General features: G+C 37.3%; 1 protein-coding gene and 1 non-coding gene across 12 annotated transcripts in view; one reads left to right on the top strand and one right to left on the bottom strand.

The window, feature by feature from the left end:
- Numb (NUMB endocytic adaptor protein) overlaps positions 1–25,430 on the bottom strand; it is a 127,830-nt gene that overhangs the window by 35,484 nt on the left and 66,916 nt on the right. For 8 of the 11 annotated variants that reach the window (XM_070030712.1, XM_070030694.1, XM_070030777.1 and 5 more), the window contains 3 exons: positions 21,659–21,799; positions 8,763–8,837; positions 465–497 (listed from right to left, as the gene is read on the bottom strand). In XM_070030712.1, the coding sequence (XP_069886813.1) occupies positions 465–497; positions 8,763–8,837; positions 21,659–21,784 (234 nt within the window). In that variant the 5' untranslated portion in view covers positions 21,785–21,799. The remainder of the gene's footprint in view (positions 1–464; positions 498–8,762; positions 8,838–21,658; positions 21,800–25,430) is intronic. The other 3 variants (XM_070030758.1, XM_070030785.1, XM_070030767.1) reach the window with 1 other exon arrangement.
- On the top strand, positions 9,724–9,852 carry LOC138835209 (small nucleolar RNA SNORA51). The gene has a single exon (XR_011374512.1). It is a non-coding gene; the product is annotated as a small nucleolar RNA SNORA51 (small nucleolar RNA).

The following is a 25,430-nucleotide window of genomic DNA, read 5'->3' as shown; positions in this document are numbered from 1 at the left end:
AAAGATAAGTTTATGTACTTTCACTTATTACTCTGAGATTTAACTTAGATAGAAACAAGTAATAGCATTGAATATAAAATGTACAGTATCTTAAATTTTCTTTGAATTTAATATTTCTTCCCATTTCTTTGACAGTTCTGGATACTAAGATCTGCTGTTAAAATAAATGATAGTAAAATGACAGTTTTCCAAGATCAAGTGAAATTTACTTAATACTAAGTGCTGAGATCATTTTTTAAAGTTTGTTTCATTTATTGGATTATCAAGTTTAAGTTCAAAATATAAATAGGCAATAGCATAGACAGTAACTAATCCATAAATTTCCACAGTCAAATTATTTCCTGTTTTACAGTCAAATCTGTACTTAAATATATATATGTATGCATATATATATATGTATATATTAGTGCTATACTAGGGATGTAACTCCTTATAAAGCAAGCATGGTGTGGTATCAAACTTACTTTTCCAAAGAAGCCTTTGAAGAACTTCCTTTCCTGGAGGAACAGGGGGACAAGTCGAATGCTATTATTGTATGGGCTAAATGTCCTATGGTTTTACACCAACAAGCACATACAGAAGAAGGGGAGAGGGCAAAGTAGGAGAAAGGTGTGAGAGTTTTAAAGAGTTATCCATACCAAGAGTGACAGAGAAAATGGAAAGGTGCATGAAAATGCAGGGAAACACACTACATGGCCTGAGAATCTGTGGAAAGATAAGAAATCAAAGCCTGCAGTCATGCAGAGCTATTACTTAATTTAGTAATCTCTATTTACTAATTTCAAACAGAGATTATCCCAATTTGGCAGCAGAAAAAGACTGGAATGTACCAGCTTGGTATGACTTTGCATTTTAAATTCATACTAGTGATTATTAAAGATTGGTTTCATATTATGCATTTTTTCAATTTAAAAGGAGTCATGGCTGGTTATAGTAACATGTGCCTTTAGTCTTAGTTACTAGGGAGGCTGATGCAGGAGGATCACTTGAGCCCAGGAGTTCAGCACCAGCCATGACAACACAGAGATCTGTTTTTTAAGAACAAAATAAGGACTGGGTGTGATGGCTCAAAAATGTAATCCTAGGGCTGGGAAAGTGGCTCAGTGGTAGGGTGCTTGCCTTGCATGCATGAGGCCCTGGGTTTGATTCTTCAGCACCACCTAAGCAGAAAAAGCCAGAAGTGGCGCTCTGGCTCAAGTGGTAGAGTGCTAGCCTTGAGCTGAAGAGCTGAGGGACAGTGCCCAAGCCCAGAGTTCAGGCCCCATGACTGGTAAAAAGAAAAAGAAAAAAAAGAAAAAAAAAAAAGAATGTAATCCTAGCAGAAAAATTTGTGAGACTCCACCTCAACCAATGGCTGGGTATCATCTCCAGCAACAGGGGGAAGCACAATTAAGAAGACTGTAATCCGGGCTAGTAGCTTGGGCATGAAACAAAACCATATCATGAAAATAACCATGGCAGGGCTGGGAAGGTGGCTCAGTGGTAGAGCGCTTGCCTTGCATGCATGAGGCCCTGGGTTCGATTCCTCAGCACCACATAAGCAAAAAAAGAAAAAAGCCGGAAGTGGCATTGTGGCTCAAGTGGTAGAGTGCTAGCCTTGAGCTGAAGAGCTGAGGGACAGCGCCCAGGCCCAGAGTTCAGGCCCCACGACCGGACCCCCCCCCACACACAAAAAAAAGAAAAGAACCGTGCCAAAAATGGACCAGAGGTGTGACTCAAGTAGTAAAATGCTTGAGTTCAATTAAAAAACAAACCAACAAACACCCCCCCAATGAAAAACAAACAAAAAATAAGTGATCAATATACTGTAAATGATATAAAAATCATTAGTTAAAATCAAACAATCACATAAACACTGCAACAAGCCTGGGTATGTAATTCAGGGGTGTAGTGATTCCTTAATCTATGTAAGGCCCTGTTTTGATACCCAGAACTACTGAAAACAAAATAAAAACTGCAACATGTAAAATAAAATTGGGAGTATGCATTGAATGTCTTTGTCATACATTTTCTTACTCAGCCAATGATGTGATCTAGAGAGGCTCCCATTCTACAGAAGAGAAGCTTCATTAATGATTTTCCATTTATTTATGCATTAAAATCTAGATGTGTCTCCACAATATGTTGAGAAATAACAGATACATTCTATTCTAGATACAGAATACATTGTTTATAAGGATCACAAGGTTAATTTTTACCTTGGAGCTCAGCAAATATATCTGAGAACCAAATCACATCTGGGACTATAAGCAAGATTTAAGGAACAAGGTTTTGTTTTCTTTTAAAATGATATTGTTTTAAAATAAAGATATCTGCATTGATATTTTTAAGTATACAATTCTGAACCCACATGGTAAGAAAGGCACAGTGATCTATGGCTCCACCATCAATTTTAAGTACTGGTTACAAAATTTTGTCACAAACTAAAGAACACTTGAAAAGCAGTTTGGTTCTAACTCACCCAACCTAGTTTAACTATATTTTCTAACTAAGGCTGAATTATACTTTTGAGCCTTTACTATTCATGATTATCATTTTTTTGTTGTTGTTGGTCATGGGGCTTGAACTCTGGGCCTGGGCGCTGTCCCTCAGATCTTCAGCTTCAGGAGAGCATTCTACCACTTGAGCTACAGCACCACTTTCGTTTTTCTGGTGGTGGTGAACTGGAGATAAGAGTCTCATGGACTTTCCTACCCGAGCTGGCTTTGAACAGTGATCCTCAGATCTCAGCCTCCTGAGTAGCTAGGATTATAGGTGTGAGCTACTGGTGCCCAGCCAATCACCACTTTTGATTGTTAGAAAAATATTTAGAAAAAAGACAACTCTACTGCAATGTGACAGTTTGAACTTATTCAATGCCCTCAAATACTGAGTTTTTAAAGTTACAAATAGCATCAATATTTCCACAAAATATTTCAAATTGGAGGTAAAAAAATAATAAAGTAACCAGGGTATCAAAGCAAGTGTGAAATTATTTCTGCTGCCAAGTTTGTTAGGACTAGTTTTGTTAGACTATAAGTAAATATCAGCTTTCAAGAATGGGATGCAGCCCAAGTTAAAAAAATTGACCATTCAGAGGATAGAGAAGAGACTGAAGATTGTTAATATTATTGTAGCTCTTAGAATTGTTCTTGTTAAACATGGCGTTTTCCCTCTTCTAAAGGGCCTCAGATGTTAATGATAAAAGTTGATGTGAAAAATGCATTAAAAGACAGTTATTAGAGAATATTAATGTTCTTTTAATAATAATTAAGTTATGATTCTTTTACCTGCTAAAACAAGAACATATATTAAAACAAATATATCAAATAATGAACAAAACCAACATATGAGGAACTAGTAGTATAATGAAACTAGTTTAAAACCAAGACAGAAAGAGAGAAATATTTAAGATGTAATGGAAGGAAATGGCCTTAAAAAATGAAAGGCATTGTAGACCAGAGTGAAACAAGATACCTAAAGACCTCATACAATATTACCCAGTTGATTGATAAATGGCAGTGTTCCTTACCCTGCAACATATAGACAAAAATAGGCAATAGCCATTTTTTTGTCATTTCCCCTACATAATCCAGTCCTATGGTGTTTAGTGAAACTATTAAAAAAACTAAATGAGTTGTAAATAGTTGTAAAACAATCCATGTGCAGAAAGTGTAAGAATCAAAAATAAAGTATTTGGTTTGAGGATCATATTTTTAAAACCGTCTTGTTCAGTGATTTTTTAAAATTGAGACTATCAACTAAGCAGGTGACTCAAATGAAGTCAGGGATTCTAAATTGTAAGGGATTAGATGAGAGATTTGCATACATACAAACTAGACTTGCAAACCATCTTTTGAGCTACATAATTCTTTGTATTTTAAAATTTTGACATTCAAACAGATTCCAAAGATTTCTCTTCTGTAATCCTCATCAAATATATACCCTACATTTGTTTCCATTTATTTGAAATTCTTAACAGAATGCTTTAAGATCTTTTAAAAAACAAACAAAAAGCTTCTAGAGCATAATATACGGTACAATAAGTATCTGGTACAGCAAGATGTAGATCGTTAGTGAATGCTTACTAGAAGAAGGTCAAAGACAAAAATGAAGGTACCTTGATATTTCTACATAATAGGAATGTGAAAGAAAGACAAAAATAATGAGTACATGTGGACCTGCATGATGTGAGGACAGCATCCTAAAGATTCCCAACTCTCTGAAAGATTCTCAGTATGGTGCCAGAAGGGTACTAATACAAGGGAAAAGTTTCACTGAGCATAATAAGTAGGAAGTTTATCCCAGTTACTCAAAAATTCAAAATGATTTTTTAATGTACTTGCTAAAGCAAAACTACACTTAATTGTTCCAAGTCATGGAGAAACTCTGAGAACTTTAAAATAACTTTTTGATGAAAATTTATGGTGGTATTGGGGTTTGAACTCAAGAGTTCACCTGCTAGGCAGATGCTCTACCACTGATCAATTTTCTTTCCAAGCTCAATAGTTTAAGTATGTCCAGAAAAGCAATCTCCAATGTATGTAGAACTTTCTTTTTTTTTTTTTTTTTGGGTCCGGTCATGGGGCCTGAACTCTGGGCCTGGGCACTGTCCCTCAGCTCTTCAGCTCAAGGATAGTGCTCTACCACTTGAGCCACAGCGCCACTTCCGGCTTTTTTCTTTTTGCTTATGTGGTGCTGAGGAATCGAACCCAGGGCCTCAGGCATGCAAGGCAAGCACTCTACCACTTGAGCCACCTTCCTAGCCCCTGTAGAACTTTCTTTAAGTCATAAAATACCATTCAGAGATAAGGATTGTTATAGAGATATACAAAATGTTTTTAAACCTTAAAATATTCAACATAAGATATAATTATGATCCTTATAAAATCCAATTTATTTATTTATTTATTTTTATGTGGTGCTGAGGAATTGAACCCAGGGCCTCGAGCATGCAAGGCAAGTGCTCTACCACTGAGCCACCTTTTATTTTATTTTTGTCGGTCGTGGGGCTTGAACTCTGGGCCTGGGCACTGTCCCTGCGCTCTCAGCTCAAGGCAAGTGCTCTACTGCTTAAGCCACAGCACCACTTCCATAAGATAGTGGTAAGTATTTTTAACGTTTTTTTTTTTTTTTTGTCGGTCGTGGGGCTTGAACTCTGGGCCTGGGTGCTGTCCCTCAGCTCTTCAGCTCAAGGTGAGCGCTCTACCACTTGAGCTACAGCGCCACTTCCAATTTAATCACCTATTGAGGACTGTACTTTTTTTGGGGGTTGGGGGAGTCCGGTCGTGGGGCCTGAACTCTGGGCCTGGGTGCTGTCCCTCAGCTCTTCAGCTCAAAGCTAGCGCTCTACCACTTGAGCCACTGCACCACTTCCGGCTTTTTTCTTTTTGCTTATGTGGTACTGAGGAATCGAACCCAGGGCCTCATGCATGCAAGGCAAGTGCTCTACCACTGAGCCATCTTCCCAGCCCCGGGACTGGACTTCTTGTATATTCATTTCAGAAATTTATTTTTTTTAAAATTAATTTTATTTTATTTGTGAACATACTGTACAGAGGAGTTACAATTACGTGGGCAGAAATTTATTTTAGTAGTTACTATATGCCACATACTATTCCAGGCATAATTTTTTTAAATGGCAATTTAGTTCCTATTTCTGGTAAATAGAAATTCATTACATTTTATCTAAATAGTCCTGCACCTCAAATAACTATGCTTATAATTAGCAGTCTACTTGGCTTTAAAAAAGTAAAAACTTGGGAGGCTGGGAAGGTAGCTCAGAGGTAGAGTGCTTGCCTTCTATGCATGAGGCCCTAGGTTTGATTCCTCAGCATCACATAAACAGAAAAGACTAAAAGTGGCACTGTGGATCAAGTGGTAGATCTCTAGCCTTGAGCTGAAGAGCTCTGAACAGTGCCCAGTTCTAGCCCCACCACTGACCAAAACATTAATTAATTAATTAAAAAAAAAAAACAACTTGGCCAGGCAGTGGTGGCTTACACTGGTAATCCTAGATACTCAGGAGGTGGAGGCTAGGAGAATTACAGTTTGAGTCCAGCCTGGGCAAAAAGGTGTATAGACCCCCATCTAAACCAAAAAAGCTGGTATACAGGTGTGTTCCTGTCATCTCAGCTATGGCAGAAGTATAAATAGAAGGACTGTGGTCTAGACTGGACCGGATAAAAATGAGACAATCTACTGCCAAAATAACTTAAGCAAAATGGGCTTGGAGGCATGACTCAGGGTAGAACATACCCTTCACAAGCTCAAGGCTCTTTATCTGTTCAAACTATAGTACCACCACTGCTTCCAAACTTAATTTAAAACTAGATGGTTAAATATTGGTTATTTTTGGAATTGTAAGAGATCTTACTTTAGTTGTGAATTTTCAAGTTCATTTGTATTTTACACAATAAATATATTACCTATCCAATAAAGAAATATTTCTAATTAAAAGTTAAAACTAAAATTTAAAAATAAAACAAACAAGTATGATTGACTGCTCATTGAACAATTGGATACAGGGCTGGGAATGTGGCTTAGTGGTAGAGTGTTTGTCTAGCATGCATGAAGCCCTAGATTCGATTTCTCAGTATCACATCAACAGAAAAGGTTGGAAGTGGTGCTGTAGCTCTCAAGTGGTAGAGTACTAGCCTTGAGCAAACAAAGCTCAGGGGCAGTGCCCAGGCCCTGAGTTCAAGCCCCACGTTTGGCAAAACAAACAAACAATGGGATACAATTTCTCAGTATTTTCTGGACAAACTTAAATCATCTTTGGCTTTTCCTTAGAGAATGAATGTGATGCCAGAATCAGAACTAAACGATTTCCTAAAGGTTCATTATACATATAGTTTTAGAACATCTAGTTTTAAAATTTAATAATTACAGTTTGTTTCAGGCTTACTGAGTCCGTTTACTGGTTTTTCTGTTTGCAGTTACTACTAATATAGTGTTGTAAAATATTTTTAAGTAGGGAAAGTAATTATATTATTTTCAAATGTTCTTGGCTAGAATCATTTGTCTTTTAGAGGAGCCAAAATTATTTTTCAAGAGAAGAAACTGAACCTCTATTTTTCTTTGAAATTAGTTTGGCAAAAAATGGAAAATTAAATTATCTATCTGCATTTAATTGGGGAATATGTTCAGATATATCAAATCTATAAAATTATAGTTTTCATGTTCCTAAGTGCGTTGGATATATGTCCTCTTAATATTGATGAATTGGGAAGACAGAAAAACTGGGAAGGGCTTCAATCATTTAAGAATTTAAATCAGAAGCAAAAGTATACATATATATATGTATATATATATACATATATATATGTATATATGAAGACAAGTGTACCTGTGTACACTTTGGGTTGTGATTGTTCTAGGCATTCTACAACCAGTTATTTTTCTCCTTTCTTTTCTACAACAGGTTAAGGCATTTACTCTAAAGTTAAACCTCTCTGCAATGTTTGAAAATTTCATATATTATACATTGAGGAATTATAGAGGTAATGTAATGTGAACTATACTAACAAGCAGAAAAGCTATAGTTACTTAGCAAATTGAAAAACAAACAAAAAGCACTCATTAGTAGTCAAACTTGTAGCAGCAGCCCACCATACCAGCAAACCCAAAGCAACACAAACTTAATGCTGCTTTGGTAAGGGCATGCAGAAGTAATGCTGAAGCCTTCACAGCAAAGTGGGGAAAAGCTACACATTGGAGAGAAGAAACTTGTCAAGAGTTATTTCAGAGTCTGTGGGAACATTCCTCAGACCTACTGAAATCAGCACTCTAATCTGGACCCTTGTGAACTGTGACCCATTCTCTCCTTTTACAAAATACACAGACATGTACATGGGATGTGTTTCAAGATATAACAGACCAAAGAAACATTACTGATTCTAGAAAAGGGCTATTTCAAGTGTACTAGTTTATTGAAACAGACTGCTTAAGAGAAGTATAGAGAGAAAACTTGGAACTAGGAGCCAAGATGATAATGAGAAATCATTAAGGGCCACTCCCGCCCCGCAAAGTAAATCTTAGGGATTAACACAGGTATCTCTACAGATATTTTCTACTTTTTCCTAGAAAGCTGTTTCTTATAATATATTTAAAAATCAATAATTCAAACTGAAAATAACAGTTATCACAGTTAGGTAAAGATGTTAACTGTAACAATTTTATCCTGGTTTTAGAATATTATTCTTCTATCAAATTGCACCACTTAGATTATATGGATCATGGTAAATCAAGACTACATTTTGGATAATGTATGGCCTAAATTAAAGAAGCTAGAGATGTTCTTTTTTTTGTAAGCCCATATCCTTTTTGTGGTACTGTGGTTTGAACATAGGGCCTTGAGCTTGCTAGGCAGGCACTCTAACACTTGAGCCATGCCTCCAACCCTTCTTGCAATGGTTATTTTTGAGACAGGGTGTTGCTTTGGACCTGGGCTGGGTTAGATTTTGATACTATAGATGATTCTCACTTTAGCTTGGATAACAGGCACATGCCACCATGCCCAGCATTATTTTTCTGTTGTGATGAGGTCTTGCTAACTTTTTGTCCAGGCTGGCCCTGAAATGTGATCTCCTGATCTCATTCTCCCAAGTAAATAGGATTATAAATGCGAGTCAGTCCCTGTGCCTGCCTGATGAGCCTATATCTCTTGCCTCAATAAAAACAGCTCTTCACTGGATAGAGGAAAACTAAAATTTACTGAATACAACTTTGAAGGAAAATATTGATAGGCTACAGATCAATACTGACAACCATCATATACATACAGCTTTCAGTCTTTTTACAGCATCTTCACAGATGTGCATTCCTCTTGATTCATCAACTTCCACATGGCCAAGGTACTGTAGAAAAAGAAAAAGGTTAATGCATTGCTACATTTTTTTTTTGGGGGGGGGAGGGGGTCTAGTCGTGGGGCTTGAACTCTGGGCCTGGGCGCTGTCCCTCAGCTCTTCCACTCAAGGCTAGTGCTCTACCACTTGAGCCACAGTACCACTTCTGGCTTTTTTCTTTTTGCTTATGTGGTGCTGAGGAATCAAACCCAGGGCCTCATGCATGCAAGGCAAGCGCTCTACCACTAAGCCACCTTCCCAGCCCCCATTGCTACATTTGTTGAGTAGTGACTATATGCTATTCTTGTCCTGGTGAAACTCCAGGCCAATGTAGGAAAATTATTATATATTTTTTTATTTATTTAATTTATATATTATTTCATTGGTGGTTTTTTGTTTTTTTGGTCCAGTCGTGGGGCCTGAACTCTGGGGCTGGGCGCTGCCCCTCAGCTCTTTAGCTCAACGCTAGCGCTCTACCACTTGAGCCACAGTACCACTTCTGGCTTTTTTCTTTTTGCTTATGTGGTGCTGAGGAATCAAACCCAGGGCCTCATGCATGCAAAGCAAGTACTCTACCACTGAGCCACCTTCCCAGCCCTATTCATTGGTATTTTATACTTTATTATTATTATTTTACTTATCCTCAATATCTTCACATGAATGAGATTTAGAATAATTATTTCAGAAAGTTATTAAAAGGATGGCTGGGAAGGTGGCCCAGTGGTAGAGTGCTTGTCTTGAATGCATGAGGCCCTGGGTTCAACTCCTCAGTGCCACATAAGCAGAAAAAGCTGGAAGTGACACAGTGGCTCAAGAGGTAGAGTACTAGCCTTGAGCTCAAGAGCTGAGGGACAGCACCCAGGCCCACAGTTCAGGCTCCAAGACAAAAAAAAAAAAAGGCCTCTGGGTGCTTACCACAGGCTGCGTTCTTACACTGACTATAGAAAGAGGAGGCAGAGTAAACCTACCCCATATACACCTCAGCCCAGGCCTGTGCCTAGTCTGTATTGTGAATGGGGAGACAAGGGGAAAAAAAGTTATTAAAATTAAAAAGTGCATGGTGACCCCTAAGTGTTTTCTGAATTAACTGGATCTAAAGCATAAAAGCCTGGGCTGACTTTGAACAGAGGGTCTCAGATCTCATTCTCCTTAGTTGCTAGGATTGCAAGTGTAAACCACCAATGCCTGGCATTTTGTGCATTTTTTTTTTTGTCAGTGTGGAGCTTGAACTCAGTGCATTTTTTCATTGGGTTGTATATCTTTAAATTGTTGGGTTGTTCTTATATATTCTGGATATTAAATTCTTACATGGTAAGTGATGTTCCACTAGTTTATAGTTTTATATTATTTTTGGTAATATCCTTTGATGCAGAAAAGTTCTTTTTTGAGACAGGGTCTCATTAATGTAGCCTAAGTTGGCCTCAAATTACATCAAATTTCTTAACGAACCATTTGTAAATTGCTGAGTTAAAGCCTATAGGAGGTGTGTGTGTGTGTGTTGTGTGTGTGTGTGTGTGTGTTTGTCTGTCATGGGGCTTGAACTCTGGCCTGGGTGCTATCCCTAAGCTCTTCAGCTCAAGGCAAGTGCTCTACCACTTGGGCCACAGCACCACTTCTGGATTTCTGGTGGTTAACTGGAGATAAGACTCTCACGGACTTTCCTGCTGGGGCTGGCTTTGAACCACAATCCTCAGAGTTCAGCCTCCTGAGTAGCTAGGATTACAGGCATGACCCCCAGTGCCCGGATTTAGTTTGTATATCTTTAGACCCCATTTTTACTATTTCTGTGCCTAGTTTTCATGTATATTCATAATTGGTCTATGGCTTTCTTCTTGTTTTGGAGCTAACTTTGTTTGGTTATCATATTGGGATTTTGTTAATGCTATTAAAATATGAAAAGATCCACCTTTTCTGCATACTTAACTATAATTATGTAGTATAAGAATTATCCTTTGGAAGACACAAAAAAAGTAGTTTAAGAGCCAAGCACTGGTGGCTCATGTTTGTAATCCTAGCTATTCAGGAGGCTAAGATCTAAGGATCACAGTTCATAACCAGCCTGGTCAGACAAATCTGAGAGACTTTTTGTTGTTGTTGTTGTTGTTGTTGGTTGTGGGGCCTGAACTCTGGGCCTGGGCACTGTGCCTCAGCTCTTCAGCTCAAGGCTAACACTCTACCACTTGAGCCACAGTGCTACTTCTGGCTTTTTCTGTTTATGTGGTGCTGAAGAACCAAACCCAGGGCCTCATGCATGCAAAGCAAGCACTCTACCACTGAGCCACCTTCCCAGCCCCTAAATCGGAGAGAATTTTATTTCCAATTAACCAGCAAAAATCTGGAACTAGAGGTGTGATTTAACTGGTAAAGTACCAGCACAGAATTTAAAAAAAAAAAAAAAAAGCTAAACAAGAGGGCAAGGTCCTGAGTTCCAGTCCTAGTTCCAGCACAAAAAGTGGCTTGTGAAATCATCTATACCAAGTCTTTTTTTTCCTTTCTGAATTTTTTTATTTTCTAAAGTAAGTCCAAATAATAGTGTATAAACTAAGTAATTTTAAGCATCCACAAGACCCTCTTACCATAGAATTCTATTGATTGCTATTTTAGCAATATGTCTTGAGCATTTGTTTGTTTTGCCTAAGCTTGTTTTTGATTTCATACTATTTTCAAGTACTTGATTTTTTTCCCTTTATTTCCAAATTCTGAATAGTAGAGAAATAGAATAAAATAATGGTATTCATGAAGTTAATGACTTGGGTTTTTTACACTTATTTTATGTGTGTGTGTCTGTGTGTGTGTGTAGTTATAGTTACATGAATCAAGTACCATCAGTATAATTCTTTTTGAACCATTTTCCCCCTTCCAGGTCTCTCTCCCAATCTTTCCCTCCCATCCCCACCCATAAGATATCCAGTTCATTTTCTACATAGTGTCTGGTATCACTGCTGTATTTGTTCATCCTTGTTTCACTTTTTATGTGCCTTCTCTTACCCTCCCAAATACAAACAAAGTAACAAACAATATAAAAGGAAAAGAGAACAAAAACAGAAAACTATGCTGGTGGCTCACGCCTGTAATCCTAGCTACTCGGGAGGCTGAGATCTGAGGATCACGGTTCAAAGCCAGCCCGCGCAAGAAAGACCATGAGATGGGGCTGGGAAGGTGGCTCAGTGGTAGAGCGCTTGCCTTGCATGCATGAGGCCCTGGGTTCCATTCCTAAGCACCACATAAGCAAAAAGAAAAAAGCTGCAAGTGGCGCTGTGGCTCAAGTGGTAGAGTGCTGGCCTTGAACTGAAGAGCTGAGGGACAGTGCCCAGGCCCAGAGTTCAGGCCCCACGACCGGACCCCCCTTCTCCTCCCCCAACCAAAAAAAAGAAAGACCATGAGACTCTTATCTCCAATAAACCACTAGAAAACTGGAAGTGGCACTGTGACTCAAGAGTTAGAGTGCTGGCCTTGAGCTGAAGAGCTCAGGGACAGCCCCAGGCCCAGAGTTCAAGCCCCACAACCCACAAAGAAACAAAAACAGGGGAGGGAGGATCAGGGGTGTGTGTGGAGGGAGATGGGAAGGTATGGTAAGGGGAAACAAAGGAGGAGGCAGCGATGCTTGATAAGAAATGTACTCATTACCTTGCTCATGTAATTGTAACCCCTCTGTACAGTATTTTCACAGTAAAAAAAAACAAAAACAAAAACAAAAACAAAAAACAAAAAACCCAGAAAACTAGAGTTTCTCTTGTTTCCTTTTTTGGGGAGTTCATTTTATGGGCTTTTTAATTTTTTTGTCGGTATTGGGGCCTGAACTCTGGGCCTGGGCGCTGTCCTTCAACTCTTCAGCTCAAGGCTAGCGCTCTACCACTTGTGCCACAGTGCCCCTTCCAACTTTATGCATGCAAGGCAAGCACTCTACCTCTGAGCCACCTTCCCAGCCTCATTTCATAGACTATTATTTTATATTATCATCTGCCTATAGCTAACTCTGGGCCTGGGCGCTGTCCCTGAGCTCTTCAGCTCAAGGCTAGCACTCTACCACTTGAGCCACAGCAGCACTTCCAATTTTCTGGGTGGTTTATTGGAGATAAGAGTGTCACAGACTTTCCTGCTCGGGTTGGCTTTGAACCAATCCGAGGATCTCAGCCTTCTGAGTAGCTAGGATTATAGGCGTGAGCCAACAGCACCCAGCCAGTTCTTAATTTTTAAAAACAGCTTTCTCTTCATTTTTTTCCAATTGCTTGGGCCTACACCTCTTTTCTCTTTCTACTTCAGTCAATTTTAGTAATCTGTATTTTCCTAATTCATAATTAAAATTTAAAATTATCAGCATAAATTACAAAGCACTCATGTAACTATTTGGATCTGTGGTTGTCTCTTCTCATTTTCTTTTCTTTTCTTTTTTTTTTTTTTTTGGTCTGTTGTGGGGCTTGAACTCGGCTTGGGCACTGTCCCTGCACTCTTCAGTTCAAGGCGAGTGTTCTACTGCTTGAGCCACAGCGCCACTTCCTCATTTTCTTATCTACAATACACACATACATATAATCATGCTAACATGTACGTATGTATGTATACACATACACTTGTCTTTCCTTTTTCCTTTTATTACTACCTCCAAGATACTTAGTCTGTTGTCATTTTATATTAGTAACAAAATAAGAAACTAGGCTTTTATGATCTGAGTTACCTTTATGTTCTAAGGAACTGAATTTCTAAAATTTTCCAATTGTTTTCATCCCATTATTCATCTTAAATCAAGTTAATTGGTCATATATGACTACTCATGCCAACAACAACAAAAAAGTAAGTAGGAGTAGAAAGCAGAGAACACAAATATTTTATGTATGGACTGACCCATAGATGCATTATCTGTTTTAGAAATGTTAAGACAGAAATCATCCTTTCAGGAAGGGACACTGTGGCTCAAGTGGTAGAGCACTAGCCTTGAGCTGAAGAGCTGAGGGACAGCACCCAGGCCCAGAGCTCAAGCCCCACAACCGGACCCCTCCCCAAAAAATATCCTTGCAGTTCACTAGACTATAAGAAAAACATGCCCATTGAAATAAGCATTATTAAAAGGTCTCTTTTCTTCTCTGAGACACTACTTCACTAAAGAATTGCAGCTGACTTATGCTTTAATGGCTAAAATATTTGACACTGGGACTTCTTTTGTCTGTATGCCTTTCCAAACTCCCTGAGTAAGAGACTTTTTATTCACAAAAATGTACTTTAGAAAAAACTACTATGTGGAATTCCATTCTTGATGAATTAAATCATTTTTCTCCTTGAAAAAAATTCATAAAATAGATTCCCTGCCCCCACTTTGGTAATGTTATCCATGAGAGAAATGTGGAGGTCTCAAGTAAGAATACACAATCGTAGCTCCAGCATTAATGGAAAGTAACATAACACTCATGTAATTTATAAGGAATTATACAGTATTTCATTACACTGCAGCCTATGCTATATCTGGCACAAATATAGTATGTGTATGTATAGAATATAGTATCAAAATTTGTTTTTTTTCTATAACCAAGTAGTTAACTTAAAATTTGCTAGTTTTTAAGCATTTGGAGAATTCCATTTGAACAAGTCATATGATATAAACAGATGTATTAAATATAATCAGATAGATATAATCAAACAAGTTAAGCTGGCAAGAAATTGAGAATGAAAAATTTTACTTTTCAAATGTGACTAGGTATCAAAAAAGTGATTTAGACAAGGTCATTGACAGAGACAGGAACAGACTCTGGCTTCCGCCCTCTAGAGCTATCTTCTTTCAACTGCCTCACATTACTTCTCTTAAAGCACATATGTAACTCTCTTGATACACTAATGGCCCATAGTTTATTGCTCTTACATATATCAACTTAATGTTATTTCTCTTTTAAAAAAGTAGTCAGATAGGGAGAGTCATCCATTTTGGTAATGTTTATGGCTGAAGTGAGGTCAGATCTTCCTCTTAGCTCAATATTTCCCTCACAAATGAAATTACCTTACCTTTCCTAATTAAAGCATACCACTGCTAATCAAACAGTAGATAAGCTTTATAGAAATTATAGCTGGCAAATGAAGAAAGGATGGTTTCCAAATGGAATGTTTAGAGTATCAACATTTTGCAAACCTTAATTAACTAATTAACTCAGGCAACGATCATCTATGGCTGCTGCTACCCCCAAAGGATAATCAGTCATTGTGCACCTTCTGGGAACAGTCCATATTGGGATGGGGAGAGGGAAGGAAACCTAAGTAAATCTGATAAAGCCTTTAAAATTACTAATTCAAAAGAGCTGTACAGGCTGCAGAGGGACTGCTTAAAATGAGTTTTTGGGATTCTCATCTTAGTGAGGAGAGATTAAAGTTTCAGAATTATAAAAGAAATGGGCTCCATTGGCCACTTCATGCTCTCTATAGGAAAACCTGAAAAGTATGCCCTAAAAATGCAAGTAAATCAGAAGAGACAAGAGCCTTGCTCAGCCTACAATCCAGCCTTACTTGGTAATAAAAACCTAACAAAATTACTATAAGAAAGACAACTTCGGGGCTGGGAAGGTTGCTCAGTGGTAGAGCGCTTGCCTGGCATGCCTGAGGCCCTGGGTTCGATTCCTCAGCACCACATAACCAAAAAAAAAAAAAAATCCGGAAGTGGCACTGTGGCTCAAGTGGTAGAGTGCTAGCCTTGAGCTGAAGAGCTGAGGGCCAGTGCCCAGGCCCAGAGTTCAAAAATCATGGGTATGAAATTTCTGAGCAACATGTTAGCAAACAGAACTTAGTAATATATGCAACAAATTGAAGTTAATTATTATGGGCATTAATCAAGTTAGACTTCAGGATTATAAGGCTAGTTGACTGCTTAAGTCAGGCTTATGACTTAAAATTAATTAAAAATAATAAACGAGTTACAAAAAAGACTGATAAAAATTAGCTGGATGGGGCTGGGAGGATGGCTCAGTGGTAGAGTGCTTGCCTTGCATGCATGAAGCCCTGGGTTCGATTTCTCAGCACCACATAAGCAGAAAAAGCTGGAAGTGGCACTGTGGCTCAAGTGGTGGAGTGTTATCTTTGAGCTGAAGAGCTGAGGGACAGTGCCCAGGCCCAGAATTCAAGCCCCATGACCAGCAAAAAAAAAAAGCTGGATTCTGGACAACACATACCTATAATCCTAGCTACTCAAGAGGCTGCGATCTGAAGACCATAGTTTGAATCCAGCCTGGGCAGAAAAATCCATGAAACTATTAGCTCCAATGAGCCATCAAAAAGCCAGAAGTGAAGTTGTGGCTCAAGTGGTAGAGTACCAGTCTTGAGCAAAATAAGCTCAGGGACAGCAGCCAGGCCCTGAGTTCAAGCTCCAGGACCAAAAAAAGGGGAGGGTGATAAAATTAAGTTTCTATTCATAATTTTAAAATATAAAATATTTATTCATAAAGCATAGATAACTTGCTTAATTAGAGAAACTATGGTAAGACTGAGAATTAGGCAAGATCAGAATATTTGTTATCAAGAATTCTACTAAGTTAGCAAGGTACTGGTGGCTTATGTCTATAATCTAGCTACTCACAAGGGTGAGATTTGAGGACCATGGTTCAAAGACAGCATAGGCAGAAAAGTCCATGAGACTCTTATTTCCAATTAACCACCAGAAAACTAGAAGTGGTGCTGTGGCTCAAAGATAGGGTACTAGTTAGTCTTGAGCAAAAGAGCTCAGAGACAGTGTCCAGGTGCTGAGTTCAAGCCCCATGACCAACAAATAAAAAATTCTACCAATAATGGGGCAAGAAAAAGAAATTTAAAATGTAAGGACTGTAGTGAAAGAAATGCAACTGTTATTTATAGATTATATATTAATAAAAATCTAAAACAACATTCAAATAAATTACTAGAATTAACAACTGAGTTTAGCAAAGCTACTAGATATAATTTCAACATACAAAAGTCAATTGGACTTCAACAATAAGAAAGTAAAAAAATTAACATAATTTACAATGGCATCAAAATTGAAGGCTTATTATCACCCCCCCATTTACAAATTTAATCTTCTATTAATAATCTCCCCCAAATAATATGCTACTCTATTCATATACTAATACTTTAATAACTCTAATGTTCATTCTCTAATACTAATATTCTCTAATACTAATATTCTAATGCTTATATACTAATAATATACTATATTCTTCTAATCAAGTAAAAATCCCTGGTACCACTCTTGACTTATCTTTCTCTTTGTAAGTTTCACAAGCCTAATACATCAATAAATCCTATCAGCTCACTCATCCCATCATCCTGATGTAAGCCACCATCCATATTTCATATGTACTTCTGCAACATTCTCATAAGGAATCTCTGCGTTCATTCTTGAACTTCTATAAGTAAAGGTAGGGTGATTCTTTTTTAATTTTTAATTAACTTGCTTTATTGTTATTATAGAGTTGATATACGGAGGGATTACAATTACATGAGTCAGGTAATGAGTATATTCCTTTCCTATAGAATCTTCTGTTCCTTCAGTCTCTCCCACACACCAGTTGCATAGTTCACTTTCATCAGTGTCTAGTGAGTTTCACTGCTATAGTTTTTCACCATTTTCTCCTCAAGTTCTGTACCCTCCTACTAACCCTCTTGAAGATATACACTTGAATACATATTACATAAGGAAAAGAAAACAGAACCATCAAAAAAATACATAAAAGAAGATTAAGAGAAAAAAAAGAGAGGTTTTTTTTTTCTAGTTTCCGTATCTTGGAGTTCGTTTGGATATTATTTTATGTTACTATGAAGAGGCACATAAGCATCGTACCTTTGTGTTTCTCTATTAATTAACAGTATCCTCTTTTGGTCACACTGTGGGTGAGTATCTAGAATCCTTTATAATTTATCATATTCTAGTGTATTTTAGATATCATTTCCATATAACAGAGAGAACATGTGCTTTTTGTCTCTCTGAGCTTGGCTTACTTCACTTAATATAATTTGTTCTAGTTCCATCCATTTCCCTGAAAATGACATTATTTTATTCTTTCTAATGGCTGTGTAAAATTCTATTGTATATAAGTAACAAATTTTTTGACCACTCATCTGTTGTGGGGCATCTGGACTGTTTGCATATCTTGGTTATTGTAAATAGTGCATCATTGAACATGGTGTCCTTATCATATCCTGGCATTTTGTTCAAGATAGATGCCCAGGAGTGGTATGGCTGGGTTGTAGGGAAAGGTCTATGTTTAGTCTTTTGAGGAACCTCCAGACTGCTATCCAGAATGGTTGTAATTGTTTACATTCCCACCAACAGTGCAGTAGGGTTCCTTTTCCCCCACATCTCCACCAACATTGTTGTTGTTCCAATTCACAATGTTGGCCAATCTTATTAGGGTGAAATAGAATCTCAAGAGTTGTTTTGATTTGCATTTGGCCAGGGATGATGAGCATTTCCTCATGTGTTTCTTTGTCATTCTTACCTCTTCTTCTGAGAAGTCTCTTCTTAGTTCCCTTGCCCATTTAGTGATTGGCTTATTACATTTGGGAGGAGTTTGTTTCTTGAGTTCCTTGTATATATTGTATATTAGGACTTTGATATATTGCTGTTAAAGATCTTCTTCCAATCTGTTGGCTGTCTTTCTAGTTTAGTAAATATTGCCTTAACCTGTAGAAAGTTTTTATTTTGTTGTAATCCCACATGTGAAGTCTCCTCCCTTATCTGTTGTGCCCCTAAGAATCTATTCAAGAAGTTTCTACCTATGCCTATAAGTTGTAATGTTACTCCTACTCTCTATTTCAGTAGTTTCAAAGTTTCTGGTCTGATGTTGAGGTCTTTGATCCACTTTGGATTGCTATTAATACATTGTGAAAAACAGGAATCTACTTTTTGTTTTCTGCATATGGATACCCAGTTTTCCCAACACCAATTATTGAAGAGGCTATTTTTTTTTCCTATTTTGTATGTCTTTGGCTCCATTATCAAATATCAGATAACTGGAAGTGTATGGTTTTATTTGTGGGTCTTCTAATCTGTTCCATTGGTCTTTGGATCTATTTTTGTGCCAATACCAAGCTGTTTTTGTTAATATAGCTCTACAGTAGAGTTTGAGGTCTGGTATTGTGATACTATCTGCATTGCTTTTTTTGGCCTAGAATTGCTTTGGCTATTCTAGGTCTTTTGTTGTTCTGTATGAATTTTTGGATTGTTTTGTCTATCTTGGTAAAGAACGTCATTGGGATTTTGATTGTGATTGTTCTGAATTTGTATATCACTTTTGGTAGTATGGTCATTTATACAATATTGATTCTTTAAAAATATATCATATAATGCTGCTGCACTGTCCAAAATAGGCAAAAATGGTCTCATTTCACTTTAAATACAAGTCAACATCATTAAAATAAGGCTGGTATTATATACCTGTAATCCTAGCACTTGGGAGGGTGAGGCAGGAGGATCACTAGTTCCAAGGCCAACTTGGGTTGTACCATGAGACTCTAAAAAAACATAATCCTTAAGTAGTGATTTATGTACAAGGCTCTATACATCGTTTTCCAGTGGATGTTTAGGAATTGTCTGTGGTAACAATGACTGGGAAAATTACAGATAATGGGTGAGGGACCATGAATGACAGACATCTGCTTACTAATTATTTTAGATTAGATCCTAATTCATATATATATGTATTTATATATACACATATATACACCTACAAACACACACACACAGTAGTTTCTGTACAAATGTAACTGTTGTATTTAGAGAGATTATGCTTTACTTTATAAATATTTACATGCTGCATACAACTTTACTAAAAATTTATTTCTTCTTTATATATAGTTAATTGAGCATATGTATGGCACTACATTTAATTTAAAACATATAGTGTATAATAAGTGTTAGTTTTGTAGTAAAAAAATGCAAGTGTTTAAAGTATTTAAAGTACTATTGGTTTGGTACCTTCTACTTCTCTGATCTTATGCCGACTTGAAGCCATGGCTCTAGTACACTGGCTTTCTTGGTATGCTTTTAAATACCAGGCATTCTTTTGGAGAAAAGCATTTACACTTGCTTCTCTCTCTGTCTACACTCTGCTTCCTCAGATACCTGAAATGTTTATTTTCTCTATTACTTTGGGATTTTATGCAGTGAGGGCTTTTCATGAGTGAAAGCTTACCTAACCATGTTTTTAAAAATTGTACCCCAATATGTCCCCCTCTTACCTAATTTCTTTCTGACATATCATATAGTTTGTATATTTATTTCTTCACTCCCTAACACTCACTAAGACATAAATACTGTGCAGGGATTGTGTCTGTATTGTTTGTTATATCCTCAGGGCCTAGAACACTGTCTGGCAGAATCAGAAAATATCTGCCAAATACGTCAGTGAACTGCTGTTCTCATAGAGAAGAAAATGTAGCACATTCCTTATTTTACAAGCCACAATAATGAAACTTTTACAAAAACTCAAGACATAAGAGATTGATGGCTATAGAATCAAATATAAATGTTTTTGACTTCTATAATGCTAAAAAAGAAAAACATGGGTGAAATAAGTTTAACTATATAACATTAATAGGACATATAACATGTAACATTAATAGGACAAGAAATTTATAGTTACAGGAAATCAAAAATAAACTAAAAATAGAGTGAACTAGAGTCAAAGGAAAGATGAAGAAGATTGCAGGTTAAACCATCCTTTCTCTTCATTGTAAAGAATAATGATAAAAGTATGTAAATTAAAACTAGATAAGCCAGGTACTGGTGGCTCATGCCTGTAACCCTAGCTACTCAGAAGACTGAGATCTAAAGATCTCAGTTCAAAGCTAATCTGGGCAAGAAAGTCCATGACACTCTTATCTCCAATTTACCACCAGAAAACCAGAAGTGGAGCTGTGGCTCAAAATGGTAGAATGCTAGCCTTGAGCAAAGGAACTCAGGGATAGTACCCAGGCCCTGAATTCAAGCCAATAGACGACAAAAAAAAAAAAAAAAAAAAAAAAAAAAAAGACCAGACTTCAAAACTATATTATCTAAAGAAATTAAAGGGGCCGGGAAGGTGGCTCAGTGGTAGAGCATTTGCCTTGCATGCATGAGGCCCTGGGTTCGAGTTCGAGATTCCCATTCCGTATGCTCTACCATTTAATAAACATATCCCATGGGGGTGAACTTTTTTTTTTTTGGGGGGGGGGGTCCGGTAGTGGGACCTGAACTCTGGGCCTGGGCGCTGACCCTCAGCTCTTCAGCTCAAGACTAGCACTCTACCACTTGAGCCACAGTGCCACTTCTGGCTTTTTCTTTTTGCTTATGTGGTGCTGAGGAATCGAACCCAGGGCCTCATGCATGCAAGGCAAGCACTCTACCACTGAGCCACCTTCCCAGCCCAGAATTTTTTATTTTATTATTATTATTTTTTAGGTTGAGACTAAGAATTTCACACACTTTTCTGCCCAGGCTGGCTTTGAACCATGATCCTTAGATCTCAGCCACCTGAGTAGGATCACAGGTATGAGCCACAACCAGCTAAATAAATATTTAATTTTTTCTTTTTCTTTGTGTGTGCGTGATTTTGATTCTTGATAATTCAGAATCCTTATATTATTTCAGGATTTGTATTTTAATCAGAAATTATCTCATTTGTACTGATTCTCAAACATATAGTATAACTTACTTAAATATAAAAAGTAAAAAAATTGCTAATTGCAATATATTTTTATCATTTAATTCTATCAATGAAGCAGAATCCGAAAAATCTTTATTTTTTTGGATGACTCTCTTCAGTTATTCTAATTAATAGAATGTCACAAACAATAGGCTGTCAGTTCTTTTCCACATAGAAATTTATAGAAACAACCACTTTTACCTTAACTGGGAAGCTACATTTTCCCGTGCGAACCCCTTCTTCATCTGTCTGCCACTGATGTGGACGACTGGCTTCTGGAACATAAACATCTTTCTTTCTTCGAAAACTTTGCCGTAGTTTGTTCATTTTAATTTTTATAACCTGTAGATACAGAAAAAGAAGTACTTTTAAAGTTGTTATCTTCTTATATATTTAAGATTTTGATTTAGTAAAAACATAAACAACTAATGTCTCTAATTAGAAGTTATGGCTTCTGAAAATGGAATATATGACATGTTACATACAGACTTAACAATTTGTGAAACATTCTAAATACTTTTATATATTAGTAGGAAAAAAATTCCGAAACATTGGAATTTTAGCTTACAATTAGAAGATATTGTGAAAAGTAGAGACTATCTTTATATAAAAATGGTATTTTATGCCAGGTGCAGGTGGCTTATTCCTGTAATCCTATCTACTCTGCAGCAGGCCGAGATCTAAGGATGGCAGTTCAAAGCCAACCTGTGCAGGAAAGTACATGAGACTTTATCTCCAATTAATCACAGAAAAAGCTGAAACTGGTCCTGAGGCTCAAGTGGTAGAGTGCAAGCCTTGAGCAAAAAGGAGCTCAAGGACAGCACCTAAGCCCACAGTTTGAGCTCCAGGGCTGGGGGGAAAAGAAGATGTTTTATAAAGAAAAATTTAAACATACTCAAGGAAGGAAAAGTTGTACTAGTACTAAAGTAATCTAAAGAAATTGTATTTCTTGGGGGCTGGGAAGGTGGCTCAGTGGTAGAGCACTTGCCTTGCATGCATGAGGCTCTGGGTTCGATTCCTCAGCACCATATAAGCAAAAAGAAAAAAGCCGGAAGTGGTGCTGTAGCTCAAGTGGTAGAGCACTAGACTTGAGCTGAAGAGCTGAGGGACAGTGCCCAGGCCCAGAGTTCAGGCCCCATGACCGGACCCAAGAAATTTAAAAAAAAAAAAGAAAAAGCAAAGAAATTGTATTTCTTGTAAGCAGTATGAAATAATTTAATTTTATACATACTTTTATACCCATTATAATAACCTAATGAGAAGTTTGGCTCAAGTAGCAGAACACTTGCCTTGAACAAAATTGCTCAGGAACAACACCTAGCCCTGAGTGCAAGCCTTACAACCAGCAAAAATAGTGATAATCTAAAGAAAGTCAAAGGTTTAATTCTCATAATTAACTCTACGTGTCAGCTATGTGTTTTGTTACTGTAAGATGCCACATTTACAGTACAGCAAAACTAGGTGCCACTGGTGGGTCATGTCTATAATATTAGCTGAGATCTGAGGATCTTGGTTTGAAGCCAGCTCAGACAGGAAAGTCCAGGAAACTCTTATCTTCAACTAACCAGAAAAAAGCCAGAACTGGAGCCATGATTCAAGTGGTGGAGTACCAGATACAAGTGTAAAAGCCAAGCAAGAAGTCAAGATTGTGAGATCAAGTCTCGGTACTAGCATATAAAAGAAATCACAAAACTACAGAGAAATAAGACCTAACTGATCAGAATTAACGAAACATTCAAGTAGTAATGAATAAACTTGATAAAGTATCATTTTATAAAGCAAAAGTGCAAAATGTAAAACAAATTCTGCATTTTTTTCAAAATTAAGGAACATGGGAGAACTTAACTTCAACTAGCTTCAAAGTGATCTTAACTCAAAAATAATGTGACAAAGTTATAAAAAGGAATCATCTCTGTCAAGAGTGTTAATTCTTACATAACATCAATGAAGAATGAAGGATCTGAGAAAGTCTGAATGCTAAGAAAAATCATTTTGTTATTTAAAAATGCTTAGTACTATAGCAGAACTATTACCAAATTAGCTAATTTACATAGACAAGCCAATCTTACCACACCACTTAGGCAAAAAACCCAAGACAGATGAATGCAAGAATTATTGGGTTTTCTAAAAATTGAATTTAAGCAAATCACTCACATTTCTAAACTACCTAAATAAGAATATAACTTAACCTAAAAGAGTTCCCAAAATAATTCCATAACATTTCTTGCAAATATATCCTGCTATACTCTCAAATCACATTTTAAAAATATACATGCGGTGGAGAATGTAGCTCCGTAATGGAGCACTGGCTTAGCATGTGTGAGGCACTAAGCTCAAATCTCAGCATCTCTAATAATATAAAAAAAAATTCACAAATACAAGAAAACAAAAAGCACCCATGTCCTTGCTCAAACAGGCAGTCTCAGCAAAAAGCTTTGACAGTTCCTGTCTTCATTTTTCCTCTTGGCAAAGACAACTACTCATTTAGTCAAGTCAGATCCCTGAACAAATCCCTTCATTCACTCTTTCTCTAGCCTACAAAACTACTGATTTTAAGCCCTTATTAAATCTTTTGAACGCATTCCTAGTATTTCTTTCTTTTTAGGCAGGGTCTTGCTTTTGCCCAGGCTGGTCTTGAAGTCTCAATCCTTCTTATGAATAGAAGCTCCTTAGTAGTGTGGCTATGGGATTAATAGCCATGTGCTACCTTGGTGAACTCCTACTTATATTAACATGTTTTTGTTTAAATTACTGTAAACTCTATTAGTTGGTGTTTTTGCTTCCAACGGAGCTCTATTCCAATATATTTTCCTAATTACTGTCAGAGAGCTTCTAGAACATAGAGGTGATCTCCAAACTACTCTACTTAAAATCCTCAATTGGCTAGGAGTCAATGGCTCACGCCTGTAATCCTAACTACTCAGGATTCTGAGATCTGAGGATCATAGTTCAGAGCCAGCTGGTGCAGGAAATTAACCACAAAAGTTATCTTAAAAAATATTTCAAATAGGGGCTGGGAAGGTGGCTCAGTGGTAGAGTGCTTGCCTTGCATGCATGAGGCCCTGGGTTCGATTTCTCAGCACCACATAAGCAAAAAGAAAAAAACCAGAAGTGGCGCTGTGGCTCAAGTGGTAGAGCGCTAGCCTTGAGCTGAAGAGCTGAGGGACAGCACCCAGGCCCAGAGTTCAGGCATCATGACTGGCAAAAATAAAAAAATATTTCAAATTAACCACAAAAAGCCAGAAGTGGAACCGTAGCTCAAGTAGCAGAGCACTAGCCTTGAGCACAAAATCTCAGGGACAGAGCCCAAGCACAGAGTTCAAGACCCAGGACTGGTAAAACAAACAAACAAACAAATAAATAAAAGTCTCAATTGCTTTACATCACCTTCAAAATAAAGTCCAAATAGCTTACCACAGCAAACAAGTTTTTTTCATCTGCCTTATCTGTCTCCATTTACATGCTAAACTGCACCTACACTAAACTACTTGCAGTCCTCCAACAAAGCATGTCCTCTTTCAGTGCCTCTGTATATGTTTCTCCATCTGCCTTTCAGAAAGAAAGACCTTTCTCTGTTTGTCTCTGGTTAAAGAGTACTCATTTTTAGAGTCACCTCGTGTTAACCTCTTGTATCATCTTGTTTCTGACAAGGGATCTTCCTTAATTGGCTGCGGTTAGTTCCTTTCATATGACTCCCACTAATTTTTTACTGACATCTATTACTGCTCTCATCAATTCCTAGAACAATTTTGATTTCCTTATTTGTAAACGCAAGTTTATTTGTTTAATTTGTATCATAACACAGTTCCTGCTATTAATATTGTATACTGTAAATTTGAAAAAAAATAAAGACAGCATAGACCTGCAACACAGCAGAAGATAATAACCAAGTAGGAAAAGTCTACACACCCAAGAGTAGAGGATCATCAATTTTGGAAGAGACATTAATGTCCTAGTAGTCCAACTTCCTATT

Source organism: Dipodomys merriami, unplaced genomic scaffold (genome assembly GCF_024711535.1).
Source record: "Dipodomys merriami isolate MVZ:Mamm:240054 unplaced genomic scaffold, mDipMer1.0.p SCAF_1, whole genome shotgun sequence".
NCBI classification, from domain to species: domain Eukaryota; kingdom Metazoa; phylum Chordata; class Mammalia; order Rodentia; family Heteromyidae; genus Dipodomys; species Dipodomys merriami.
This window is presented reverse-complemented; position numbering and strand designations above follow the sequence as displayed.